The 24,397-nt window shown below is 64.6% G+C and overlaps 2 protein-coding genes across 7 annotated transcripts; one reads left to right on the top strand and one right to left on the bottom strand.

Moving 5' to 3' along the window:
* Positions 1-757: 757 nt before the first annotated feature.
* TMEM179 (transmembrane protein 179) lies at positions 758-11,187 on the top strand. Of its 2 annotated transcripts, XM_017660863.3 has the most exons (4): positions 758-1,166; positions 8,204-8,341; positions 9,808-9,886; positions 11,008-11,187. In XM_017660863.3, the coding sequence occupies exons 1-4, from the start codon at positions 862-864 to the stop codon at positions 11,185-11,187; spliced, it is 702 nt and encodes a 233-aa protein (XP_017516352.3). In that variant the 5' UTR covers positions 758-861. The 2 variants fall into 2 exon arrangements, with proteins under 2 accessions (XP_017516352.3, XP_073097861.1); XM_073241760.1 differs by lacking the exon at positions 758-1,166 and having other exon boundaries at positions 7,841-8,341.
* A 2,749-nt stretch (positions 11,188-13,936) lies between these two features.
* Positions 13,937-23,737, bottom strand: C8H14orf180 (chromosome 8 C14orf180 homolog). Of its 5 annotated transcripts, XM_073241763.1 has the most exons (6): positions 23,205-23,725; positions 22,625-22,695; positions 17,995-18,118; positions 16,991-17,120; positions 15,497-15,532; positions 13,937-15,065 (listed from the first exon to the last, which is right to left on the bottom strand). In XM_073241763.1, exons 3-6 carry the CDS (start codon positions 18,100-18,102, stop codon positions 14,863-14,865), a joined length of 477 nt encoding a protein of 158 aa, XP_073097864.1. In that variant the 5' UTR covers positions 18,103-18,118; positions 22,625-22,695; positions 23,205-23,725; the 3' UTR covers positions 13,937-14,862. The 5 variants fall into 5 exon arrangements, with proteins under 5 accessions (XP_073097864.1, XP_073097863.1, XP_073097862.1 ...); XM_073241762.1 differs by lacking the exons at positions 22,625-22,695; positions 23,205-23,725 and adding an exon at positions 21,626-22,583 and having other exon boundaries at positions 13,938-15,065; XM_073241761.1 differs by lacking the exons at positions 22,625-22,695; positions 23,205-23,725 and adding an exon at positions 21,585-22,581 and having other exon boundaries at positions 13,939-15,065.
* Between the last annotated feature and the right edge of the window lie 660 nt (positions 23,738-24,397).

A 24,397-nucleotide genomic window follows, 5' to 3' on the forward strand; every position in this document is an offset into this window, starting at 1 on the left:
CTTGGCAGTTTCTTTTAGAAGGAGCCGTTCCAGGGCTTCCTCACACTGCGGATTGAACTACACATGCTTAGTCTTAAAGGGAACTAGAAAAGGCATTGATTCTATTAATTAATGCATCAGCACATTCTATCTCAGCAAAAGCTGTTTTAATGAGGTGCCCAGGGCACCCGTTATTTATCTTACAAATACCAACTCAGGGCTCTACTTGTATCAGACAGTATAACGGATGTTCCCCCGAGGGCGTGGTGCTGGAGAAGCACAATTAGCTCACAGACCAGCTCCTTCCTCTGACCCCCAGGCTTCACATTCCCCATGTCTCCGTGGATGACCTCCCTGCCGTTCCTGCGACCCCAACTCCTCCACCGTTTCCCCTCATATTTCTCGCTCCAGGACCGAAAAAGCGTCGCCCCGGCCTGGACTGCAAGCCTCACCGTGGGCCTCTTGGACGCGCTCCTCCTGAACCCCAGCCCTAGCCTCCTTTCCTTAACGCTGGCGGGTCTGGGGACACAGAATCAGCGTCCGTGAGGCGCACACGGGTAGCGCCTGGTTCGCCAGCGGCACAGGGGCGGGTCCCGTCCGCTGCCTGCTCTGCACCCGGCGCGCGCACCGGGCTCCTTTCCCCGGCGTGGCCCCCCAGCACCCCTTCCGCCCTTCGCCCTTCGCCCCCAGCCCGCCGGGCGCTGTCCGCGGTGCTGAACGCAGGCGCCGCCCGCGCTCGGCCGCCGCGCAGGCGTCCCGGGCGTGGCGCGCAGGACCCGCGGCGCCGCCACTGCGCAGCCGCCCGCGCGGCCCGGGATTCACGGAGGCGCCGGGCCCGCGGCCCGCACCCTCCTGCCGCCGTCCCGGCGCGCCGGCCTGGCCATGGCGCTCAGCAGTTTCCTCCTCGCGCAGTGCGCCTGCTACTCCCTGGCCTTCCTGCTCGGCTTCGCGGTGGTGGTGCCGCTGTCCGAGCACGGCCACGACTTCCGCGGCCGCTGCCTGCTCTTCACCGAGGGCATGTGGCTGAGCGCCAACCTGACGGTGCGGGGCCGCGAGCGCTTCACGGTGCAGGAGTGGGGCCCGCCGGCCGCCTGCCGCTCCGGCCTGCTCGCCGGCCTCCTCTCGCTGCTGCTCGCCGCCGTGCACACCTGGCGCGCGCTCCTCCTCCTCTGCAGGGGGCGCGAGGGGTAAGTGGGGGCCCCCCTGGAGCCGGCGCCCCTTCCGCGCCCCCGGGCCCGCCCCCCGCGAGGGGCGCGTGAGTTCCCTCCTGTCCCCGGGCGTCCCGCGGCCCGCGCCTCGGCTCCAGCTGCCCCTTTCTGCGCGCACAGCCCGGCGTCACGAGGGTCTCCCGTCCTGCGTCCGAGGCCGGCGCTTCCCTCCCCAGGTGCGCGTCGTCTCTCGCTTCCGGCATTCGCCACCCCCGTCGCCAGGGTGCAAGGGGCGCGCGGTCATCCCACCCAGACCTGGGCCCTTCCTGGCCGGCCCAGCCGGGCCCGCACCATTGGGACAACCCTCGGCGCTCTCGCCGCGCCCCCGGGTGGATGCGGGAGGGTCCAGACCCGGCAGGAAGCTGACAAGGCGTCGGTGATAGCTGAGAAGGGGGACGGGAGCCCCTTGAGGCCTCCCGCCAGGGCCCAGACCTCGGCTGTGGGGTGCGAGAGAAGGGGCGAGGCCCCGAGTGGCGGCCCTGCTTTGCCCTCACAGGTCCCCCTTCCTCCTGGCTTCCACCCCCCCACCTTTCCCTGCCTGGCCCTGTTCTGGGGGAGCCGGATGTGGTTCACCTGTGCTGGGAGGGAGGCCTCAGCCCGGAGCACTCCTTGAGCCTGCACCCCGCGGGACCCTCTGGACAGCCCCTGCACCTGCCTGGACCTGTGCCCAGAGCAGCCCAGGGCCCTTGCAGAGGTCCCGGGAGGCCACTCCTGCCGGTGGCCTGCCTCCCATCCGGAAGGGAGGTCCTGGCCTTCTTCCAAACCCCACCCCACCCCACCCTACCCTCGCCCCCATCTGTCAGTTGTTGGCAGTTTTGAATGGCATTTCACTTTCTGGGAGTGGGAGATAGGCGAGAGCCCTGAGGGTGTGAGTGGGCAGCAGGGTTACCCGCGAGCACTCAGCTTGGCCTTGTCATGGAAGGAGGGGCAGGTTGACCAGGACAGGGGCAGCCAGGGCTGGGACACCTGGAGGAGGGGTGAGATCCCAGAAGCTGCTCCTCCGTAAGGGCAGTAGCCATGGGATTCGGGGCCCACCCCCACTTGGGGTGACCTCATCCAGGGCTCTTTAGGTTACTGGCACTTGCAGAGATCCTGCTTCCAAATAAGATCACATTCACAGGTCCCAGTGAGAAGACTTGGATTTATGTTGTTGGGGGACACAATTTGGAGTCTGTAGGAAGTCGTGTATCAGCCTGGGGAGGCCTCCAGGTGCTGGTGGGCCCAGGCCAGTCCCATGGTGGAGTCCTACCCTGTGCGGGTCTCTGAGCCTCCTTCCCTCAAGCCCGTGATGGCTCGTGTCCTGAGGAGACATTTAAGATGTGATCTGTACCCACACCGCCAGCCTGGGTGTTACCCAGTGTCCCTGGGCAGGTCGGGAGACAGGGTCTGAGGTCTGGGGCTGGGCCGCTCACCAGGTGGGGCAGGTGAGGTGCGGGGCTGGGTTGCTCACCAGGTGGGGCAGGTGAGGTCTGGGGCTGGGCTGCTCACGAGGTGGGGCAGGTGAGGTGTGGGGCTGGACCGCTCACCAGGTGGGGCAGGTGAGGTGCGGGGCTGGGCTGCTCACCAGGTGGGGCAGGTGAGGTCTCTTCAGTCTGGGAAGCAGAGGGCGGTGAGCACAAGCCACGTGGAGGCCGTGGCTTGGCCATCAGCTTACGCTTGTCCCTATGGGACAAGCAGCCTCAGTGCATCCAGAGTTCAGATGGTGAAGACGCGCAGCTGCGCTGTAGGTGAGGCCCAGCCATGTGACTCAGTGACGGGAGAGTTCAGAGCCGGGAGCCCTGGACCTGCCGCTGCCCACTGCACAGGGCCGAGGCCGCCCTTGGGAAGGCTGCCGCAGCTTTTCTGCCAGTTACTTACGGAGCTGTCGGCTCTGTGAAAGTGCCCTCACCATCGCATTTCCAAGATGGGACACTGAGGCCTAGGGCATTATTTGCCTTTCCACGCTCCTCCGTTGTGCTCGTCTGCCCAGGACGGAGGGAGCTTGTGTCCTGGGGATGTGGCCTGGCTGGAGGAACATTTTGGGGCTTCTGTCCCTTTGCGTCAGTTCTAGGGGCTCACCTGTCCTAACACCAAGGATGTGTCTAGGGTTTGATAGGGGCAGCTGGTGGGGGGCAGCCCCTCTTCTCCAGCGACATGTTACCTAATGACCTCCTCGCCCAACAGGAATTCTTGGCCAAGGCCATGTGTTTGTTCTGCCCCCCAACCCCTCCAGCCACTGCACGATGCACTTGGCAGCCGGCCAGCTGTGCTGACATCTGTTGGAAGTGTCCACTCTTCATCTTAGCTCTGGTTGGAGGCCTAGGTCACAGCCTCATGGGTATCCAGGTGTGGCTGTCCATCTGAGGGGCCCTGGGCTGGATGAACCCAGGGCAGGCACATTCCTTGTCTTTGTATGCTCAGGGCTGAGCACAGGGCGTGGTGCACAGGAGCCACAGAATTAGTGTTTGTTGAATGAATGACAGAAAGATGCCTGCCTCCTGAGGTTTGCTGCTTCATAGCTGCTCGCCTGGCCCCAAAGTCTTTCACAATCTGGCCAAGGGGTTAACCCTGCAGACTGGCTGCGTCATCAAGTTCTGGACCCCTCCCCCGGCCCCCCCAAAAGGCTGGTTCTGCCGCATCCAGCCACAGGCAGGGCAGCCGTCCTAGAGAAGCCAGTTCCAGCTCATCTGTTGGTCAAGCCATGTAGACCAGGCCAGTGCTGGGTCAGTAAGGGGACTCCAGACAGCCAGGAGGCTGGGAAGAGCAGGGGCGTGAGCTCCTGTGATGGATGACGGCTCGCAGGCCGTGCGTGGTCACTGGATATCGCACCCTCCGAGGCACCACTGCCCGCGTCAGACCCATGCTTTTGGAGGGACCTGCTGCTTAGAGTCAGTGTGCAAACTGAACCCCTAGGAGGCCAGCGTCAGAGACCACCCAGGACCCTCACTGTCTTGCCAATGGGTTTCAGCCCCCGGCAAGTTCACTATGGAGTCAGTGTGACCAAAGAAAATGACAGTAGAATGTTCTTGGGCTGAAAGGGTTATACCCAACTTTATTTCCACGGTGGCAGGTCAATCACTGAAATGCCGTGATTCACTCAGAGTGAGTCTGTGTGCAGCAAGCCAGTCTCTGCCTGCACAGCCATCCTGTATGACTGTCCTCTGGGCCTCTGTCCTCGGCGCTGCCACCACTCCAGCCTCTGCTCTCCTGCAGCCTGGCAGCCCTGCCACCATTTTGCCCAGAGCACTGGGTGGAGCTCTTTATATAGAGTCAACAGCCATGTATTGCCCCCAGGTGAGCAGTGAGCTAGCCGACCAGGGCCAGGTGAGAATCCTGGCTGCAGGAACTCTCATTTTATCCACACTCACCAGGACCTACCCTTTACTCTGGGTGAGGGGCTCATGCTGGGTCTTGTGCTCAGTGGTCAGGCACTTCTGTGATGCCCGTTTCTTCCCATGCAGGTGTGGCCCTGGGCAAAGTGGGGGCCTGACCGCTCAAGAGTGGAAAGGGCTGAGGAGCTGGGCAGCCTTTGGCACAGGGGGGACATACTGGCTGCTGACTGTGGGCATGGGTGAGTGCGTCAGGACAGCTGAGGCACTCGGCTCAGGGCAGATGGGGGAGCTGAGGGAGGACCGCGGGCCTGGGGCGGCTCTGCCCACACGGGAGCCCTGGGAGCGTCCAGGTGGCAGCGGTCTGTGATCAATGGCTGGGGAGCGCTGGGTTAAAACAAGCCATCTGCTTGCCCACACCTGTCCCTCAGCCTGCAAATTGTTCCCGGGGCTTCCTGGGATAGCATCGCCATGGCGACAGCATGTCCAGGATGGGCACCCTGAGAGGCGAGAGAGGGCCGGAGGTGACCATTTGTGTGCGGGCAGCTGTGCTGCCATCCTGACTGTGCGCTGGCCCGCCCTTGGGGAGGGAGTGGAGAGGGGGGCATTATGAGCTTTGGGGGTGCCAGGCCCAAGTGAGGCTCTGCACACATGCAGCTTTTGTAAAATCTCTAGAGCCTGGCAGGTTCCATGGAACCTGAGCAGAAATGGTCGAGAGGGGAGGAGGCTATCAGTTGCCTGTGACCCTGGCTGGCACGTGTCCCCATCTTACGGGGTGGGGACTGGGAGGAGAAGCCCAAATCGCGCCCATTTCACTGAGGCGGGGCTGGAGTGCCTGGGGCATCCTGCTCCCCAAGGCTGTGTCGTAGGGGCCCTAGACGTGGGGAGGGCCGGCTGTGTCTCAGACCCTGTGTCGGGCTCCCTGAGGGTGCGTTGGCCACACACAGAGTGACGAGCCCTCCCACACCTCTGGAATTTGGTACAGAATGTGGGGATGCCCCCCAAGACAGGGCACAGGATCTGACAGGTGGTTGGGCTGGCGGCGTGCCCTCTGCACCCTGCTGTCCCTCCTCCCGGGAGGCCCGCAGGAGCAGCTGCTATCACGTCTGCATGTTGGGCAGGGTGTTTGGGGGACAGAAGGGGAACCAGCTTCCCAGTGAGCTGAGCTTGGGTGCCAAGGGTGGGCTGCTACTTTGCCCTGCCTGTGGAGATTTGTCCCTAGCCCCCTGGGACCACCACGTGCTTCTTGGCTGAAGTGGAGTGGCCATCCAAGACGGACCTCGAGGTGTGGGTCCTGGACAGTCTCTGATTTCCTTGGGGCACCAGCTCCCAGGAAGGAGGGCTCCAGGGGGTCCCTGAGCCCCCACAAGGGCACAGCCGGCCCCCAGCCACAGTCTCGAGGCATGTGGGTCCTGACTCTGCTTCCCAAGCGCCCATCTCCTGTGGTGACATGGCCCTGGCCCCGTGCACAGTGCTCTGGGCTGCCCAGATCAGGGCTCTGAGTGGCAAGCCTCTCCCAGCCTGCGTGGTGGGCAGGTCTGTCCTGGGGAGGCCCGCGCACTCCTGAGCCTCCAGCCGCTGTTGCTGGGGGTCCTTCCTCGTGCAAGCCCCCTCAGTTTCCTCAGTGACTCAGCTGGGGTTCTTACCACCCCATCTACGGAAGGGGAGATCGAGCCCAGAGAGGGGGATCTGCTGAAGGTCACACAGCTTGCAAAGGGGCAGCCAGGGTGTGACCCCTGGGTCTGCCTGAGGGCAGCCTTGGAGGTGGGGTAGGCTGTGACGTACCCCGCTTCATCACTGTAGGCCCCGACCCCTAATCCATAGCGCTGGGACCAGATGGATTTTGCACCCCAGAGCTGCGTCTATCAGGGGCCCATGTGGAAACAGGTGGCTCAGCCCCGGAGGCATGAAGAAGGTGGCTGGCAGAGACTCTGGCGTGGGCCGGGTGTGCAGCCCTGTGATGGCCGGTCACCAGCCCTGGCGGGAGGGACCGGAGGGGGACATTTACGTGGAAGAGGCTGCCTGGGGAGGGCAGTGACCTTTGGCAGAGGGACAAGGCCAGCCTGGGACAGCCTCTGGGAGGGATCCCAGAGTGGCCACCCCTGTCCCCGGCCCCTGCCCTGAGAGTCCCCGTTGTCGGAACTCAGCCAGGAGCGGGGTCACTGCTGGGGTCTCATCTGGTCAGCCTCCTGGGCAGGGCAGGGGAGGTGGTCTGAAGAGCACGGGGAAAATGACAGCCCATGGGTGGCCTGATTTTGGGGGCACAGAGCCCATCCCACAGGCAGAGCCCTGAGAGCCAAGCAGAGGGTGGCTTCCTCAGCCCTGGGATGGGAAGGAGCCACAGGTGGCCATGAGCTCCGGGGAGCTTCAGCAGCCAGGCTGGCTAGGAGTGTGGGTTGCGGTGTGGGTGTGCGCTGGTGCACAGACACCCTGGTGCAGGCGTGAGCATGCGTGTAGACATGCAGGCCGCCCCGCTGTTCCTTCTTTTTGGTGATTTCTTGGAGCATTGCTGTGGCCTTGCCCCTCCTTTGGGGCTGTGTCTGGGGGGGTGTTGAGGTCCCCAGCCCTGGGGTCACACCAGGAGGACAGCCCCCAGGGGACCTTTCCCCAGAGATGCAGCTGGTCCAGCTGCCAAGTGCTCGGAGTTGGGTACAGTGCCCTTGGCTTGCTGTCTGCCCACCGGCTGGGGTGCATGAGTTTTTATTTCTCTGTCCCCAGGGCCCAGCACAGGGCGGGGTGGGAGGTGGATGCGTGGGAAGGACCAGCCTGGTGGAGGCGAGGCTGAAAGGACAGGGCGTCCGCCTCCGCCTGGCCTGGGCCACCGCCATCGAGCCTGTGATGTCTTCTCGGCCGAGGTCCCCGCTGAGACCTTGTGGTGGCCGATTGTTCCCCTCGGAGCTGATGTGCTGACGGGATGGCTCTGACGTGCGCATCAGCAGAGGTGGGCCCGGGCCGCGGGCCGCCGGAGGGGGATCCCCGGAGAGGACAGCCTCGTCTCTCCTTTCTGCCGCGGCCTCAGTGTGAGCCGGGCCTGGCCGACCTGAGGGAGGGGTTCAAAGGTGGAGGGGTGGGCAGGGGCCTGGGGAGGTGGGAGGGTGCTCTGGCTGCTGGGGAGCAAATGTAGAAGGACCCCGGGGGGGCATGCCTGTGTGCACCCTGTGGAGGCCCTTGACGCATGGGGCAGTGAGGCCCACCCTGGGCGAGCTCTGCCCTCAGGGCCCTGCCCTGCGGTTCCCCATGCCCCCACCCTGGGCACAGCTCGGCCTTCTCAGTTTCACTGGGGAAGTCAGAGTAGGGCCATACAGAAAGCCCCTCGTGAAGGTCCAGGCCGGCTGTGGTGCTGACCATGTGGGTAAGTGGCCTTGGCCGATGGCCACATGGGCGAGCAGCCCTGACAGGGCATCTTCCTTCTCAGCACGTCGCTGCTTCTGATGCTCGGGTTCAGATCTCGGGCCTGCCTCCTCTCAAGACGGCGCCGACGGTGGTTCCCGATCTGGCTGGGGCGGGCAGCCCGGGCCAGCACGTGGGGCCTGCAGTGAGGGGCAGCAGGAGGGGAGACGCCCCTCGCGGCCCCGCCCGGCCCCCTCGGCCCCGCCCGGCCCAGACCCTGGCTGGAAACCTCTGCGCTGTTGCCCACCTGCTGGGGATGCTGTGGGGACCCTGGGCGGCGGCCCTCCCTCACTGCCCCTTTCCTGTCCTTGGTCGCAGGTCCTTCCTCTACGCGTCGCTGAGCCTTCTGGTCGGTGCCCTCGCGGTCTTCCTCATCTTCATCGCCGGCACAGTCGTGAGCGTGGGCTTCACCATGTGGTGTGACGCTGTCACCGAGAAGGGCGCGGTGCCCCACAGGTGTGTGCGGGCCCTGCCCGCCCCCCGATGCTCCCAGACGCCGCCTGCCCACGTGCACCCCCAGCAGCACACCTGGCCAGCTTCCTCCCTTGGGCCTGTCTCCTTGATGTCCCAACTCAAGGAGCCACAGCTCCCCACAGAGTGGGGCCCCTCGGACCTGGGTGTGGATCCAGGGTGGAGGCAGAGGCCCGGGTCAGAGATCCCAGCTGCCCCAGCACTGCCGGCACTGGCTGGGTGACGGCCCCTCAGGGCGGGCTCCACGTTCTGGAGGGCCCTGCAGATCCCACCCTGCACTGCTGTGGGGGGTCGGGGGGGGCTCGGGGATGGGGCCTTTGGGGCCAGGACAGTCGCCCTGGGCCCTGAGTGTGGGGCCGTGTCCAGCTTGGGGTCAGCCCGGGGTGGAGCCTGGTGGCTGCCTGACCCGAGTGCGGCTGCTCAGGGCCCAGGCCTGAGGAGCCTCGTCCAGTGTCCTAGGCGAGGACCCTGGAAAGGCAGGGACCTTGGTTCACCTCTGCCAGAGGCTCCAGATTCTTTCTTTAAACAAAATCAGACCCAGAATCACAGTGTGTAAAATGGGTGAAAGTGCTGAAGTGGGGGCACCTCACCTGCTCACCCGCTGGGGTCCTGGGCACCTCTGTGGCTGTCCAGGCCCAGAGCAGAGGAGAGCTGGAGCACCTTGGGTGGGCAGCCCCTCTGTGGCGGGCGGATCTTACCCAGGCTAAGCTGAACTCCTCCAGCTGGGCCCCGTGGCCTCCTGCTTGTCACCCTCTGAGAGCCCTCTGAGTGTAGGCCGGCTCCTGGGCATGGCCTTGGGCTTCTCCAGCAAGATGCCCAAAGTTTCTTCACCCTCACCAACACCATTTCCAGCCCTCACACCCGCCCCAGCACCCCCCCGGGTGTGCGGGGCCTCTGGGCTGCCTTCTGTCTTCCATCCGTGTGTCCCAGCCTCTCACAGTGCTGCAGGCCCCTGGCTCCTGGGCCTCCTCCACTCCAGCCTGGAGGCTAGGCCGGGCCCAGCCTGCCCGCTGGTGCACAGTTTGTGTAAGTCACATAGGGCTTGTGGTTCACCCAGCTGGCCCCCGCTGGAGAGCCGGTGAAGGGTGGGCAGGCTGCCCCTGCAGATGCTCCCGTGGCATGCGAGTAGAGCCGCTGGGCGGTTGAGTCTGGGGACAGAGGGGTGAGAAGCCTCAGCCCCACACTCGCTGCTTCTGAAGCCCCCGACCCTGCAGTGCTGTGGGGCCAGGGGCCCAGGGACACTCACCAGGAGAGCCGAGACTGGCCCTGGTGGCCCTGCTGTCACAGCTAGGTTGGGGCGGGGTCTTCAGGTTCCCTGTTCCACAGAGGAGGCATTGAGGCCCTCCATTTGCCCCACTTTGGGGGCAGCCCCCTTGCCATCTAGGGGTAATGCTCGGCTGCTGCTTGTGCTCGGTGGCCCTGCAGTTACCTTCCACCCCTTGCTTCTTTAGCTGCAAAGAGCTCCAGGACATCGACTTGGAGCTGAACGTGGACAGCTCTGCCTTCTATGATCAGTTTGTGATTGCCCAGGTAGGCGGGGCTGCTGGGGGTGGGGCTGCTGGGGAGCGGGTTCAGGTTGGAAGGGAGGCTACCTTGTTGGGGAGGGGGCCATTGCACAGCCCACCCCTCACCCCTGATCCTGGGGAGGAAACAGATTAGTTGATTTTTAAGGATGGTGCCAGGCAGAGCAGCCACAGTTAAGTGAGTACTACCCTGGGGGAGCAGTCGGAAGGCTTCCTGGGGGGTGTGTGTGTGGAAGGGCTGGGTCTTGGAGACTGGAATTTTGCAGGTGGACATGGAGAGGGTAGGGCGTGAGGTGTCCTAGGAGCTGAGCCAACTGCAGGAGGAGGGGCCCTGGGGAGTGAGCAGGTGGCCCTGGTGGTGCTGGGCACGACACAGCATCAGATCGGGGGCTGCATGGCTGTGTAAGGATTGGATTCTGGTGGCCCCAAGTGGCCCCCTCAGATAAATGCTGCTGGGCTCTCAGTTATCCCCCAGGCAGGATGTCTGAGGAAGGGCGTGAGGGCATCTGGCCTGCCAGCCTGGAGGAACCCCCAGCAACGACACTGTTGCAGGGTGCCGCGTGGGGCTTCTCCTGTCGCTGAGCCGGCTGGTCAGCATCCAGGGCACTTCCAGACCCCAGACTGGCCTTTCAAGACCTGCCGTGGCGAGGAGTCCTCTGGGGGGCCGATCCTGGGGGCGCTGTAGGTTCTTTGCTGAGATGAGCTGAAATTGCCAGACACCCTAACCAGACGTAGTGGGATGTCAGGAAACTGCCAGTCACTTTAAGGAAGGTGTGAGCTGGGTCCCTGAGGAGTGAGAGCCAGTTGAAGTCTCAGGCCTGTGCCTGATCGATCCTTTCTCCTCCTACCATGCGGAAATCGCAGGTGCAGGTCACTTTGCCCCAGCCGTGGAGGAGTCCCCTTAGGGACAAGCTCCCCTTGGAGCTGCCAGGGCCACTGCCCTCCCTGGACTGGCCTGGCTGGGAGTGAGGGTGAACGTGGTTTCCAAAAGCGTTGCTCAGGTCCCTTTGGCTAGGAAGGGAGTGAGAAAGTGCGCTGTCCCTGCCCCATTCCTCTCCCGGGGGCAGCAGGGCACCGAGCGCTGGGCCTGGGTCTGGCCAGCCCCTGACCCTCCCCCTGCCCCTGCAGTTCGGCCTCTGGGCCTCGTGGCTGGCCTGGCTGGCCATCACCATCCTGGCTTTCCTGAAAGTCTACCACAACTACCGCCAGGAGGACCTGCTCGAAAGCCTGACCCACGAGAAGGAGCTGCTGCTGGCCAGGCCTGGCCCCCGCGCCACCTCCCGGGAGGAGAAGAGCGCTGTCATCTAGGCGTGGCTCGGGCCCCGGGTGCCCCCTCCCTCCCCAGGGGCACAGGGCCTGTCCTGGGGGAGTGTCTGGGGGCCCCGCTCAGGCCCCACGCCTTGCATGTCCCCCCTCGGCCTGTGTAAAGGGAGTGCTCCCGCTCACGCAAACGCCCCTATCCCACCGTGAGCGTGGCAGCCGACTGGGCTGCCCTGGCCTCCTCCAGGCTTCAAGCAGGGGCAGCATGCCTGGCCGGGTGAGCCAGGCCCAGGGGTGTCCAGCCTCTTGGTCCCCTCGGGCCGTCAGGCTGCTGCGGTCCATGCCTCTGCTGGACCCTCAGGTGTGATTCCATGGCAGCAGCCCGTGTACCCAGCGTGGCCCAACTAGCCCACAATGGCCACACATCGGTGTTGTCACTGGCTCCTGAGAAGTGCTTGAGGCAAGAACCCAAAACCTGGGGGCAAAGGGCTGAGTGTGAGAAGGAGTTTATACGTGTTCCTCTCCTTCTGGCCCCTGCGGCGGCCCCAGGGCTAAGTCCCCCTCTGTTTCCGCTCTGTGGCCCTGTGTGGCCTGGCCTGTGAGGACCCTGGGCCCCAGCATGAGTCTCAGTGCCTGGGGGCTGGGCCTGTGCTGTTGGGGGAGGTGTGGACGTGGGTCAGGGGCACTACCGCGTAGGGAGGGAGGGATGGGGCCAGATGTCACCACAGGTGTCTGTGCGTGTATTAGTGCACACGTGGTAGGAGTCTGCCCTCGGGAGTGTACACAGGGAGGGGTGGGCCGAGACCCAGTGGGTGAGGACACGCCCCGACCCCCAGGGGGCTGCCATCCTGTCTGACCCACGGCACTAGCTCTAGGGACATGGCCCACGTACACAGCAGCAGGTGGAGAGTGGGGAGCCTGGAGCTCAGTGACCCCACTCCTCTCGGGGTTCCCTGGCTTCCAAATCTGCTTCTGTCCAGGGGTGGGGTCCCCAAATTGTAAGAGCGCACCCCACCACTCTCCCCTCTCCCCCAGGGGTTCCATAAGCAATCCCGGTTTCCTGGGCCGGCCCTCCTGTCAAGAGTTCACCCCTGCCGCTGCTCTCCCCACTCAAGGCAGAGAGCCCCCAACTCCCCGCATCTGTGGCTGATTTGGTCTCCCAAATGGTGGGGCGCAGGGCCTCCAGAGGCCATGGATCTGGCCTGGGTGGAGGTGCCTATAGAAGTGGACAGCCTGGGCAGGGAAGCCAGGCTGGCAGGTCACTTGTAAGGAAGCACCTGTCCAGGGGCGGTGGGATCCAGGTGGGCATGGCTTCTGCCACCTCAGAGGCGCTCTGGCCTCAGGCCCCAGCTGAGGGTTCCGGGCAGAGCAGCAGGTCCCTGGGGGAGGTGTTCAGACAGACCCTGCGGCTCCCAAGCAGGTCGGGTGTTGCTGCAGCCCTGAATGCCAGCCCGAGTCCACTGGCCTTGGGGACCATTTCCAGCCCTGAGAACCTGTCGGCCCCTAGCAGCCACCAGGCCCTGCAGGGGAGAAGGGGCAGGGTGTGGGCTTCTGGAGTCTTAGGGCCACCTTGGGTTTGCCCTTGGCAGCTGCCCCTCATCGATTACTTGGAGCTGGTCTGGGCACTTGGCCAGGCTGACAGAGACCTGCGTCCGCTTACCTACAGGTGTCGCCCGCAGAGTCGGGGGGTCGCTGGCGCAGGCCTGACTCAGGCACCCAGCACCCCCAGTCCTCCATGTCATGTCTCGGGGGCTTCCAGGGAAAGAGCAGCCGGCCCGGGGGGCTTCTGAGGCGGGAGCTGTGTGCCCTTGCTGTGGGCTAGGAGGACTCCCGGAGCCGGCCAGGGAGGCAGGCGGGCAGGCCGTGCTGCGGGGGCTCCCGAGCTGGGCACGGGTTCCATAAGCACCTGGCTTATGGACAGGACTGGACAGGACTGGCTTCTCTGTGCCTCCCTCCCCCAGCCGCTGTGTGATCGCAGGCGTCTCTGTTCCATTCTACTGGCTAAGCTGCAAAGTTGTCCTAAATGTATCTATTACTCAAAGTCAAAATAAAGACAGAAGCACCTGAGCCTCTAGTGTGGCTCAGGAGGGGCCTGTTCCCGCCCTTCCTTCCTCTTAAGCTTACCTTGATTTCATTGCTTTGTCTGATTTTAAGACCGGAAACCTGCCTTCTGTGCTCCTGTAGCTCTAGAACCTTCTAGGGAGTCCGGAGCCGGTGGCCCCTTGGCATCTGCTGGGGGCCGGGCTCCACTGCGAATTCCCCGGGTTGGAGGACAGACCTCGCGCCCGGGTCTCTCAGGGTCGTGGTGCACACATGAGCAGTGGGGCTGTGCCTGCGGGCCCTCCCGAGCCAAGCGGGCCTTGGTGGTGGGCAGTTGGTGGATCCGGGTGGGACCCGGGGCTCAGCCCTGTGGGCCCGGACGTATGGCCTAGCCTCTCCGAGCCTCGACTTCCCCATCTGGAATATGGGGCCGTGACCTGCCTGTCCTCTTCCAGAGGGAAGGGGCGAGATGAGGCAGAGTCCTGGGAGCTGGGCCAGTGGCCGGAGGGGTTATGCTGTGATGCTGGGGGACCCCTAAGGGCTGGGCCTGGGACCCCACTCTAGTCCCCTCTAGACCGCTGTCCTAGAGCCAGGCCCCTCTTCACTGGGCTCCCCAAGTTCTGAAGCTGGAAGGGACCCTGGAGCCCACTGCCCTGGCCCCCGAGTCCCAAGGGGCGTTTTCCCCAGTGCCCCCACCTCTGCGTTAGCCCACGAAGTGAATTCCATAGTGAATCAGCCCCATTTCTGTCCATTGGGTAAAACTCCCCAGACCGAAGAGGTTCCGTGCGTTTTAATAGGAAATCAGTCTCCCCACCTCTGGTGGGCAGGGCTTAGCGGTCAGCCCCCCAAGGGGCAGCCTGTGGACACTCATTCGAAGGTCGTCCCAGGGCCATGGGCCTCCCTGCTCTGTGCGGGGTCTGGAGGGGCCCCTTGGCCGTGCCCCATGGGGGACGGCATGGCAGTGCGTGCAGTCTGGGTATTCACAGGCCCCCAGCTGTGCAGCATGCCCCGGACATGCGCACAGATGGCTGTGTTCTGAGAATGGTGGGCATCTGGCAGAGCTGCCCTGCCTCTGGGCTCTTTGCTGTCCCCCTTTCTGCTCCACACCCTGAGGCAGGATGGCTGGGGGGTGCTGGGCAGGACATGCTTCCCCCAGGCCTTGGGCCCAGTGAGGGGTCAGACCTGGGCTCAGGATGACAGCCCAACACCGCCAGCAAGGTTGGGGTGTGGGGCCCTAGCCTGCGTGTGGCTTTGGGAGGGGCCTGCGGGAGGGCGTGACCCAGCAGCCAGCTCACCTCCCCCAGCGGGGCTTCTGGGTCCTGGCAGTTCAGGCCCTAAGCAAAAGGCCAGTTGCCCCTCCCTGCGGGGTCCCCCAGACTCAGGGCAGGGTGACCCCTTCTATAGGGGCTACACTGTGCCGCATCCAGGCCAGGCCCAAGGGCATCAAGTTCCCACTGGGACGAGGGAGGGGTCTAAAGAGCTGGTGGGTCCCCAGTTTTCAGTACTGGATCCTTTTTCTAATGAAACCTCACAGAGGACCCCAGTATGTGAACAGGGGGGCCCCTGATCAGAGTGGGGACCTGAGTCTCCAGGGTTCAGGGTTCGGGCCTCCAGCCACCCTGGGGCTCTGTGCCCGCAATGCTGCCCGCTGGTGCTGCCGGGGTGGAGGTGAGTCCTGCGCGGTCAGAGCTGTAGGAGGCAGCGCCAGCAGGTGAGGGCCGCGTCCCGCAAGCACAGGATGAGGCCCAGCAGCCGGGCCTGGAGGTCCTCGAGGGCCAGCGCCACCGGCTTGGCCCGGCTGCAGTACAGGCCGAGCACCAGTGCCAGCAGGACGCACACGGACAGCCGCAGGAGCAGGGAGCCGCTGCAGAGGCATGGCCCCGGTGCTGAGGGCGGGTGGGGGGGGCATGGTGAGCCCCGGGCCAGGAGCCCTGAGCCCCCAGTGGGCACCCTGGAGGGCTCCCTCTTCCCTGCAGGGCTGCAGGGAGGCTGCAGGGAGAGCAGCGCAGCCTCCATTGCCATTCAGTCCTGGGCCCCGATGGTGCCACCTGGGCTCTGCCCACCATGGGGCTCTGGGTGGCCCGCCTGCAGCGCCCTCCCTGGGGGATGAGGAAGCAGGGCAGACGGTGCCCGGAGGGGGTCCCTAGGTTGCATTCGGAGGACACCTGTGCATAAGGGGCCCTGGTGTGGGAAGCTGCCCTGCAGGACAGGGGCACCGCTGGAGCAGCAGGCATATGGGGGACTGAGGGCGGCCTGGGTGCAGCGTTGTGGGGGGCTAGGGCCCCCGAGGGAAGGGGGCCCAGGGCTCAGAACTTACCCTTGGTGGTGGTGGGGGGCTCCCTGCAGGCAGCATCTGGGGAGGAGACCAGTGGGCTCAGGCAGTGAGGACTCCCTGCTGGAGGGGCCCTGAAGCCCCCGGTGCCTCTCAGCCTGCCCCTGCCCACCCGAGGGACCCTGAGTCAGGGCTGTGCCAGGTACAGCCCCACTGGCTCTGCAGACTGCAGGCCCAGGCCACACGCCTGGACTCCAGGGCTCCAACACGGTCGCGCAGCTTCAGGTTCGGGCGGCCAGCATGCGGGGGCCCGGAGCACCGGGCACTGCTCTCGGAGTCTGTGGGGGCGTGTGGCATGGTGGCCCTGCAGGCAGCTCCCGGAAGGAGGCTTCAGGGGTCCTGGGGACCAGCGGGCTGGTGCCCGGGGAGGGGCAGACAGGACCCTCCACCTTCCACCCAGCCCACACACCCCCCTGGCCCTGGCCAGGACCTCCCACAGGACCTCTGTGGGAGAGGGGGCCGAACCCTGGGAGAGGGAAGCAGCAGGGAGCTGGGCCCGGAGCCAGGCGCTGGCTGTCCCGAGAGGGGCAGAGCCTGGGCCGGACAGAAGTGACCAGCCACAGGGAGACACAGGCCCGTGCTGGGGCAGGGGTCACCCGACACGGCAGGACTCGGGGAGGGCCTTCCTAGGGACCTGTGATGCCCCCTCCGTTCCCACTCTGCGTCCTGGCTTCTGGGTGGGCCCTCTGCTTAGCGTGTGACTCGCTTCTATACAACAGAAAGTGGCAAAGGGGAAGCGTTTCTGCAGCTGAGATGAAAACCCCCCGGTCAGTTGACTTTGAGCCCATCAGGAGGGAGATATCTTGGTGGGCCCGACCTGACCAGGCGAGCTCCTTTAGAGGGTCTGGCGGTCAGAGAGAGTGTCTGCCCTGGCCATGCGGGTGCAGCTGCCGTAAGTGCTACAGCTGCAAGGGAATGAATCCTGAAATGGCCCTGTGAGCTTGGGGAGGAGCCCCGGGCCTCAGCTGGTATCAGCCCCGGCCGCCACCTCCATGGTAGCCTTGGGAGACCCTGCGCAGAGGACCATCTTCACTGCGCCCGGACCCCTGGCCCATGGCATCACCGAGATAATAAGCATGACGCTAAGTTCGGGGTGAGTTGTTACTCAGCGCAGCTCGCTGATATGGGGCCATGTCCCGTGGGAAAGGCCAGAGCAGGGGTGAGGTGGGCCGCGGGGGCAAGGGCCCGGGAGGAGCTGGGGGCAGCGAGCAGCTCAAGGAGTGGCTGGGCCCCCCTGGCCTTTCCTCGAGGGCAGTAATGACCAGGGCAGCTCTGGTTCTATTTTTTCTGGCTCTTTTCTTGACTGTTTCTGTCCAGACCAACTCTGCGGCCCAGATTTTACTGGGGTCACACCTGTAAGTGGGATGTATGGCTGTGGTTCCCCCAGACGGCCCTCCCAGAGGTGCTGGGATACAGTGTCCCTCTGTGCTCTCCCCACCCCACCCCTGCCTGGGCTGGCTCCCTGTACTCCCCTCTTACAGTGGACAGCCACCTCCAGCGGCTCTTGGAACCGCACATGCCTCGAGGTCCTCTGTGGCTCAGCCCCAGGGCCGTGGTGTTGCAGCCCACTCCGCCTCAAGATGGAGGGCGGGCACTTCTTGTCAGCCTCCTGTTATGGGGGGAAGCGGGAGAGTGAGCCCCCCCCGCCCAGCCCTTCCCCTTGGAGGCTGGAGATGGGCGGCCCCCACCAGGATCCCTGCCACCTCCTGGGTTTATGCAGAGGGACCCCCTGTGGGAGCCTGCCCTTGGCCCCCAGCCACAGCCTGGCAGGCGGACTCCCCAGGGCTGCCCCTGAGTGGGAGGACTGGCCCCATTTGTGGCACCACGACCTGGTCAGTGCCCGTGTGGGCCTGTGCCTTCTGCCTTGGCTGTGCCCCCAACCAGTCCTAGTGGGTCTGTGGTAACCTCTACATCTCGGTAATAATGGCAGTGAGAAGTTTGTCTGCATCGGAGCCACACACACAGACCCCTGCCAGGTCCTGGACGCTCTGGCTGGTGACTCTCCGTGCGTGGGCTCCAGGCAGAGGCGGGCCCTGAGCTGCCGTCGGGGTCTGAGGCCGGTGCACTGCTCTGATGGACCGTCTGGTCCTCCCACCCCCACCCCTCCCCCCTGGGCCGCCAGGGCGACCTGGCAGAGCCACGTTCGGACTGTCTTTGCCCTGCTCTGGAGACCTCCCTGGCTCTCACTTCCTCCGCCTCTGCCCCTGCCCCTCTCCACCTGCCCCGTGCACTTCCCCCATGTTGTGCCCAGACCCTCACCCCTGCCCGTGCACCTTTTGTCATGCTGTGCCTTCTGTGGGGGCCTCCCTCCTCTGTGCCAGGCCACACCTTTAAAGTGCCACCCATCCCCACCCCCCAACCTGGAGATTTCCCCTCCTGGGGTTCCTGGGGCCGAGGGCATTCCTCCTTCTCTGCCCCTCCCGCGGAAGCCCAGCTTGCAGAACCAGTGCGCCGCCCTGCACGGGGACCCGGTCCTGCCTTACCCTCTGCGCCCTGGGTGTCATAGGGCCCGGAGGAGGCTCCTCATTCTCTCTGGTCTCATCTGTCTCCGGCCGGGAGTCAGGGCTCAAGGCTGGCACTGCTGTCGGCATTTATTGGAACATGGTCCTGAGATAAGCAGACGCATTACTTACCAGACATGCAAAGCTGTAGGAATAAAGTGAAAGGAGGCGGCTTTCTCCCCAGGACGTGGGGCTGGCCTCACCTCCCAGGGCCCCACCACAGCGGCCGGGGCTTCCCCCGGGTGCTCCCAGCACAGAGGCCCCCTGCTCGGGCTTCCCCTGCTGCCAGTCTCCCTAGGTGTCCGCTTTAATGGCTGCACAATATTCCACCCGGCTGATGTCTGAGAAACTTGACAACCACGCTCCGTTACCCGTCATCAGAAGTTTGTGTTTATTCTGGGCACCTGCCGTATTTCCGGTCGTGGAGAAGGCGGCAAGAAATGTCTCTGCTCCGTCCTTTCACAGGGGAGGCCCCAGGTCGGGAACAGTGGGGTCCAGAGCTGGCGCTGTCAGGGGCTGGACGGGCTTCCCCAGGGCGACCCCGCCGCAGTGGGGCTGGAGGTGGAGGGGCCGCCCCCTGCCGCCCCCACCCTGTCGGTCCCTCTGTCACTCGGTCCCTGCCTCTCTGCTCTGCCTCCTTCCCTCTCGCACCCCGTCCCTCCCTCTCTCCAGTTCAAAGTGCTCATTACTCGGTGGAAGGTGGCACCTCCCGCTCCATCTGGGAGCCTTTGACTGCAGAGGCCCAGGGCTCTGCCCTTCTCACTGTCGCCTGCAGTGGGAATTTGCTTCGCATCCTTGTCTTTTGAGACCAACCCCCAGGCCTGCCCCAGGTGCAGACCCTACTGCACAGGTGAAGGAAGGTGTTGAGCATCAGCCCCGGGGCTCTGCTCATGATGTGGGTGGTGGGTCCCCCCACATCATGCACTGGGGGCAATTGAGGCCGGAGACAGCTGGGGCTCCTGGCAGCAGAGAGGTAATGCTGGGGGCCTTGCTCAGGCCCTTGCTACCCCCTGCTCCTGGATAATGGGAGAGGCTGAGGGTGGCATGGGGGCCACCTGCCCTCTTTATGCCCAGCCCCAGGCCCTTCCAGGGCTCCCTGGTCTGGGGTCCTTGGAGAACATTCCTGCCCCTCTGCTGGGGCAAATGTTTGAATTTCATGAGGCACTTCCCTGGCTTCTGTCCTCTCTCCAGGAACTGTCCCCAGGGTTAAGGACAGGGCTGAGAGTGAGAGGCCTGCAGTGTCTCCAGCCCAGCGCCTCCAGGGTCACCCCGAAAGGGGCGGGGCTGCCCGTGGGGTGAGCAGGGGAGGCCTGCAGGGAGAGGCGGCCCTGCACTCTTCCAGCTGGGAGGTAAGAGGCTGGGTCCCTTGGTAGGCATCAATAGCTCCGACACGCAGAGCGCCCTGTTAATGGTGTCTGTGTGGACGCTGCCTGGGCTGGTTCAATTATTTCCAAAGGGAACAGTTTTTACCTGTCACAGGGTCATGGGAGAAGCTGGCCAGCCCGGGGAGGGGGTGGGCGGCCTGCTTATCTGAAGGACTTGCTCTCACAGAGGGTGGCTTTGGGGCCCAGCAGTGGCCTGAGGGCTGGGGCTCAGTCCCCAGGGGCCACAGCAGCCTTCCTGGCCAGCAGCACCAGTTCAGATGAGGGAACAGGCCTGGGGAGGCTTGGAACTGGCCGAGCCAGGGGACCTGCGGGGCTGGGACCTCGGCAGTCACTGCCGTCAGCCCCCAGCTGCTGAGCTCTACTGGGCCAGGGCCCTGCCCTGCCTGGTAGGGGGTGTGGACAACAGTGTGAGTGTGCGCGTGTGTGTGTGTGTGTGTGTGTGTGTGTGTGTACTGTATGAACTTGTTCCTGGCAGTGAGTGCAGCTCGGCGCTCGGTGCAGGAGTCCCCCTCATGCACCCCTTGTGGCCTGTGCCACCCTGGGAAAGTCTCTTAACTCTGAGCCTTGGTCTACTCAGGTGGAAATGGGAATAATAATGGCAGCTTGCTCTGTGGGGTCTCATGAGGGTTTGCGAGGGCACGAGTGCCAAGGGGTCCTCCACGAGCTGGGAACTGTGCTTGGCTCGCTGATGGCCACTGTTAGCATTCCTTAGGGACAGGGTGTAGCGTGCCCAGGCGTGGACAGCGAGCACCTCTTATGGGTGGTCCCTTTTCTGGCCCTGTGCTTTGGCCTGGGCTGTTTCTGCTCTGGGTAGCCTCCCCGCCCCACATCTGGGCCCGGCCTGGACAGCCTGCTCAGCGGGCAGCTTCCCCTGGAGTGGCATTTTCCGCGAGAGGAAGCCTTGGCCCTGTCTGGTGGCTCAGTGACCCCTGTCAAGCAGAGTGACTGCCCTGGGCCTCGGTTTCCCCCCCAGTAACCGGGAGGAGGGCGTGGCTCTGGTGCTCTCAGCAGGTGAAGGCTGCCCTTGCCACCCAGGAGGCCCCCCACCCTTGGGCGGAGTGGCCAAGGGCAGGGCCCATTTGGTGGTGGGGAGGCCTTGGGGCCTCTGGCAGGGACAGCGTGTAACAGGAGTGCTCTGAGGCCGGCTCGTGACAGATGGGCGATAAAGGGTGGAAAATAGCTCGGGCCTGGGGCCTGCAGAGTGTCACCGCAGCGCTGCGCCCTGACCTGGGGAGGGCACGCACGCTAGGGCTGGGCTCCTCCGTGCACCACCTCTACCTGCTGTCAGAGAGAGGGGCACCGTGCTTCCCTGGGCAGGCGGACTGAGGCCTGCCAGGGCTTGGGGCCTGGGTTGTGACTGGGTGTGCAGGTCACTGGCCTCTGAGCTCCCAGCACGGGGCTGCCCAGGATTGTCCCAGGGTGGGCCCGCCTGGCTGGGCCTGCTGGCCAGAGGTGGCCCCAGGTCTTCCCCAGAACTCTTGCTCCGAGGGAATGCCAAGCAGAGACCTCAGGCTCCTGTCCCCTTTCCAGGAGCAGAGGTCTGTCCAAGGCCATGCATCCGTAAGTCCCTGATAGACTGTCTGCGGGGCTTGGCCAAGGGCCTCCTCCTTCCCAGCCTTGGCTTGCAGCCTCTGGGAAGTGACCACATGGCCTCGACAGGGCCCTGCGGCCTCACCAAGGCTGAGTCTCTCCAGCCCAGCCCCACCTTGGTCAGGGGTAACCCTGACTCTGGGGCCCGGCCACCCATCCTGCCATCCGCCCCAGCCCCATTGCCTCATGAGGCCGCTCACGGGGCCTCCCCCCTCCTCCCCTTTGTGCATGCCCCCACGTCCATCCCCCGCCTGCTGGCATGTCTCTGTCCTCACCGAAGGTGCCTCTCAGACCCCAGCACAGCACAGCCCTGCGTGGGGGAGGCTGGCCCTTCCTCAACTCTGACCCTGTGGCCGGCAGTTGGCTCAGCGCCGTGCCTGTTCCCTGTCACCCCTTGAACCCTGCACTGTCTGCTCACCCACAGGACCTTGGGGCTCAGGCGACCAGGACTTGCCGAGTCCTGCAGCCCTCAGAAGACAGAGGGTCTTGCCCCCGCCCAGCAGGTCCTGGAGCCTGAGAAGGTAGGGCCACAGTCCAGGCTTCTTGCTGTAACACACGTACTCACACCACACGCACACTCACACACTGGGGGCCCACCTGGGCTCCTGCAGGTGCTGCCCGCTGGTGAGCTCGCCCACCTGGCCAGCTGCAATCCGCCGGTGATCAGAGCCTCAAGCAGAGTGAGACCAGAGCTGCCAGCTTACAGGCCAGCAGGGAGGTTTCCATTACAGCTGCAGGGCAGTGGCCTCAGTGGCCCTGCGGGCCCAGCCACTTCTCTGCCTTTTGTCCAGGCTGGCACTGGCGGAGGCTGTCAGCACGGAGATTGGTGGCCCTGGCTGATTTTTGACCCCCCCTCCCCTGCGCAGCTTATCTTCATTAAGTGGGACTGAGGCCACAAGTCGCATGCTTGTCCCGGCTGGAAAAGGGGACAGGAGGCCATGGTGCCTCCAGGCCAGCCTCCCCCGAGCGTGGACAGGGGCCTCAGGGAAGGGCTGTCTGCTCTCAGCCCAGCACTCCCAGCTGGGAACTGGCTGGAAGCTCCCCAGATAGCATGTGTTTCTGAATTGAGCAAGAAGACCCCTGGGGGCGCTGCTGGACGACCATGTGCTCGCAGGGCTCGCCTAGGTACCCCACCAGAGCTGGAGGGCAGGCAACAGGGGCCGGCCTGGCGGCCCTGAGCCCCGCTCTCACCCTGAGAGGGCCCGCTTGCCTCTGGGGTGTTTAGGACACGCAGTGACAACAGGACTGGGTGATGGCTGTGTCTGCTGGTGCAGCGGGACAGCCTCCCAGCCCAGCAGACGGGGCAGGTGGACCCCGATCCAGATCCTGGCCACAGCCGGACCCAGGTGGGTCTCTCGCACTGAGTCGGCGTCTCCCGTGTTGAATGGGGCTTGTCTGCCAAGCACCCTGCACACTGATGCTGGAGATGAGGGGCCCACCCTCCTGCTGCGCCTGCCCCAGAATGGTGCGTCCCGGGCTGGAGGGGGCACCCAGCATCATGGTGGGCCTCCTGGTTAAGTCAGCCCAGAAAGGGCCAGTCCTCTGGGGCTCCCCAAAACCCTGGCCTGGGCTCAAGGGACCCGAGGAACGAGCCATTCCCTGCTGGCTCGGCTGTGACTGTATAGACCTGCGCTCACCAGGGCTCTGACAGCGTTTGGAGAAGGCTTGCTGGTGTCCATGCCTGACCCTGCTGCCCTGGTCTCTGCCCCTGCAAATGACAAGAATGCTGGCTCCTGGTGGCTTCTGAAGGGACCACACTTAGCTCATCACTGGGCGAAGTTCAGAGAGACCTGTGCTCCAGCCACCAGGGTGGGTCTGGCCACGTCCCCCTCTCCTCAGCAGGCGGCCAGGCCTCGGGCATGAGCGTGGATGAAGGGCTGGCCAGGGCCCCTGGATCAGGCCTGACCGCTGGGGAAGGGCTCAGAGCACCGAGGCCTGGGATGTTGCCGAGTGTACCTGCCATCCCCAGAGAGACATGGGCTTCTGGGGTCAGCCCAGTGCCCAATTCAGCCCATGTCCCAGGCGAACAGGATGGATGGCCCCCAGCCATTGTCCAGGGCCTCACAGTCACCCTGTAACTGTACCCTCTGCCTCGCTGCCCCACGGTGTCCACCTGGGGCAGGCTCTCTGGCTGCATCACTGCTGGGAATCTTTCCACTCTGGCAGCTTCATTCCCAAATGTGAGGGTCCACCCGTTCCCCTGAGCTGGGACCTCACCTGCTCCTTCCTGGGTCCAGGTGAGGGACAGTGACAGCCAGGCTCTGTGGCATCCCCCAGTGGGAACTGTCCAGCACTGTCCTGGGCAGGTTTTGGCTGGCAGGGCCCTCCTGCCCCTGGAGAGGCAGGCTCTGGGCCGCACAGGTGGACGAGGCTGTGTCTGCCCGGCTTCCTGCGCTCTGATCTGGAGGGACTGCCCGCCGCCTGCAGGCCCAATCTGTGGGCAGCCTGCGTCCCCGCCCCAGGCCCCTTTTCTGGGTTGCAGAGCTCGGCCAGCTGGCAAGGGCTGAGCTATAATTACCTCTCCCCTTTGGCAGAAATAGCAGTGACCCCGAGGACAGGCTGCTGGCTCCAGAGCAGGAAAGGAGGTGACTGTTTCCCAGGCCCTGAGAACAGAGGCCAGGCCTGCAGACCAGGCAAGTGGGCAGTGCCCTTTTTCCGTCTTCCAGGCCCACACGCGTGCTCCTGAGCCAGCTACCAGCTATGTAGCTGTGCAGCTCTTAGAAAACCCCTGATTGGAACCAGAGGCTGAATGGGGTGGGGAGGCAGAGGGTGGGATGACACGGGGGCTGGGTGGGGTGTGGGCTGTCGGAGGGTGTGTCCAGCCCCTGACTGGCCCTGCCTCAAAGTGGTGCTCTGAGGCCGAGAGGGGCTGCGCTGCATCCCCCAACCGTGTGCCTCTACTGTGAGTCCTGTCTTGGGGTCCCAGGAGGAAACCGAAGGCATGGACCCTGCACTGACGATCTGGGGCACACTGGCTGAGAGCCATTATTGCCCCAGCAGGTGGGGGTAGTGTCTAGGTCAGAGGGGCAGCTGGGGTGAGTGGGCCAGCATTTCCCAGGGTCTGTCCTGGGCTGGGGGCTGAGAGTGTTCGCTGCCCTGTTTGGCAGGGGCCCCACATTTGTAGATGAGGAAAGTACAGGTCAGAGGGGAGGCAGCTTGCCTGGAGTCACACAGCCAGGAGGTGGGGGCCTGACCCAGCCTCAGTGCCCCCCCAGCACCAATGGAGTCAGGTCTGCAAGAGGCTGGTGTGGGCAGCTGTAGGCATGGGGCCACATCCCCAGTGGAGGGACCCCCACTTGGAGGGGCTCGTGAGGAGGTGTGGAGAGACCCCTGCCCCATGCCTCTGTCAGGAGTGGGGAGATGCTCCTTATGCCCCAGCGTGCCCAGGGTGTGCAGGGCTGCATGGGGCA

The sequence above is a fragment of the Manis javanica genome, chromosome 8 (genome assembly GCF_040802235.1).
Source record: "Manis javanica isolate MJ-LG chromosome 8, MJ_LKY, whole genome shotgun sequence".
NCBI lineage: Eukaryota > Metazoa > Chordata > Mammalia > Pholidota > Manidae > Manis > Manis javanica.

What these genes read in the sequence shown, in the direction of transcription:
- C8H14orf180 (XM_073241763.1), bottom strand. Translation starts at nt 18,102, where the DNA reads ATGCCGACAGCAGTGCCAGCCTTGAGCCCTGACTCCCGGCCGGAGACA. An exon ending in GCTGGAGGTGGCTGTCCACT is followed by an intron (nt 15,533 to 16,990) that starts GTAAGAGGGGAG and finishes TCTCCTCCCCAG; the next exon opens with ATGCTGCCTGCAGGGAGCCC. An exon ending in GCCCCCCACCACCACCAAGG is followed by an intron (nt 15,066 to 15,496) that starts GTAAGTTCTGAG and finishes ACCCGCCCTCAG; the next exon opens with CACCGGGGCCATGCCTCTGC.
- TMEM179 (XM_073241760.1), top strand. Translation starts at nt 7,842, where the DNA reads ATGTGGGTAAGTGGCCTTGGCCGATGGCCACATGGGCGAGCAGCCCTG. An exon ending in AAGGGCGCGGTGCCCCACAG is followed by an intron (nt 8,342 to 9,807) that starts GTGTGTGCGGGC and finishes TTGCTTCTTTAG; the next exon opens with CTGCAAAGAGCTCCAGGACA. An exon ending in ATCAGTTTGTGATTGCCCAG is followed by an intron (nt 9,887 to 11,007) that starts GTAGGCGGGGCT and finishes CTGCCCCTGCAG; the next exon opens with TTCGGCCTCTGGGCCTCGTG.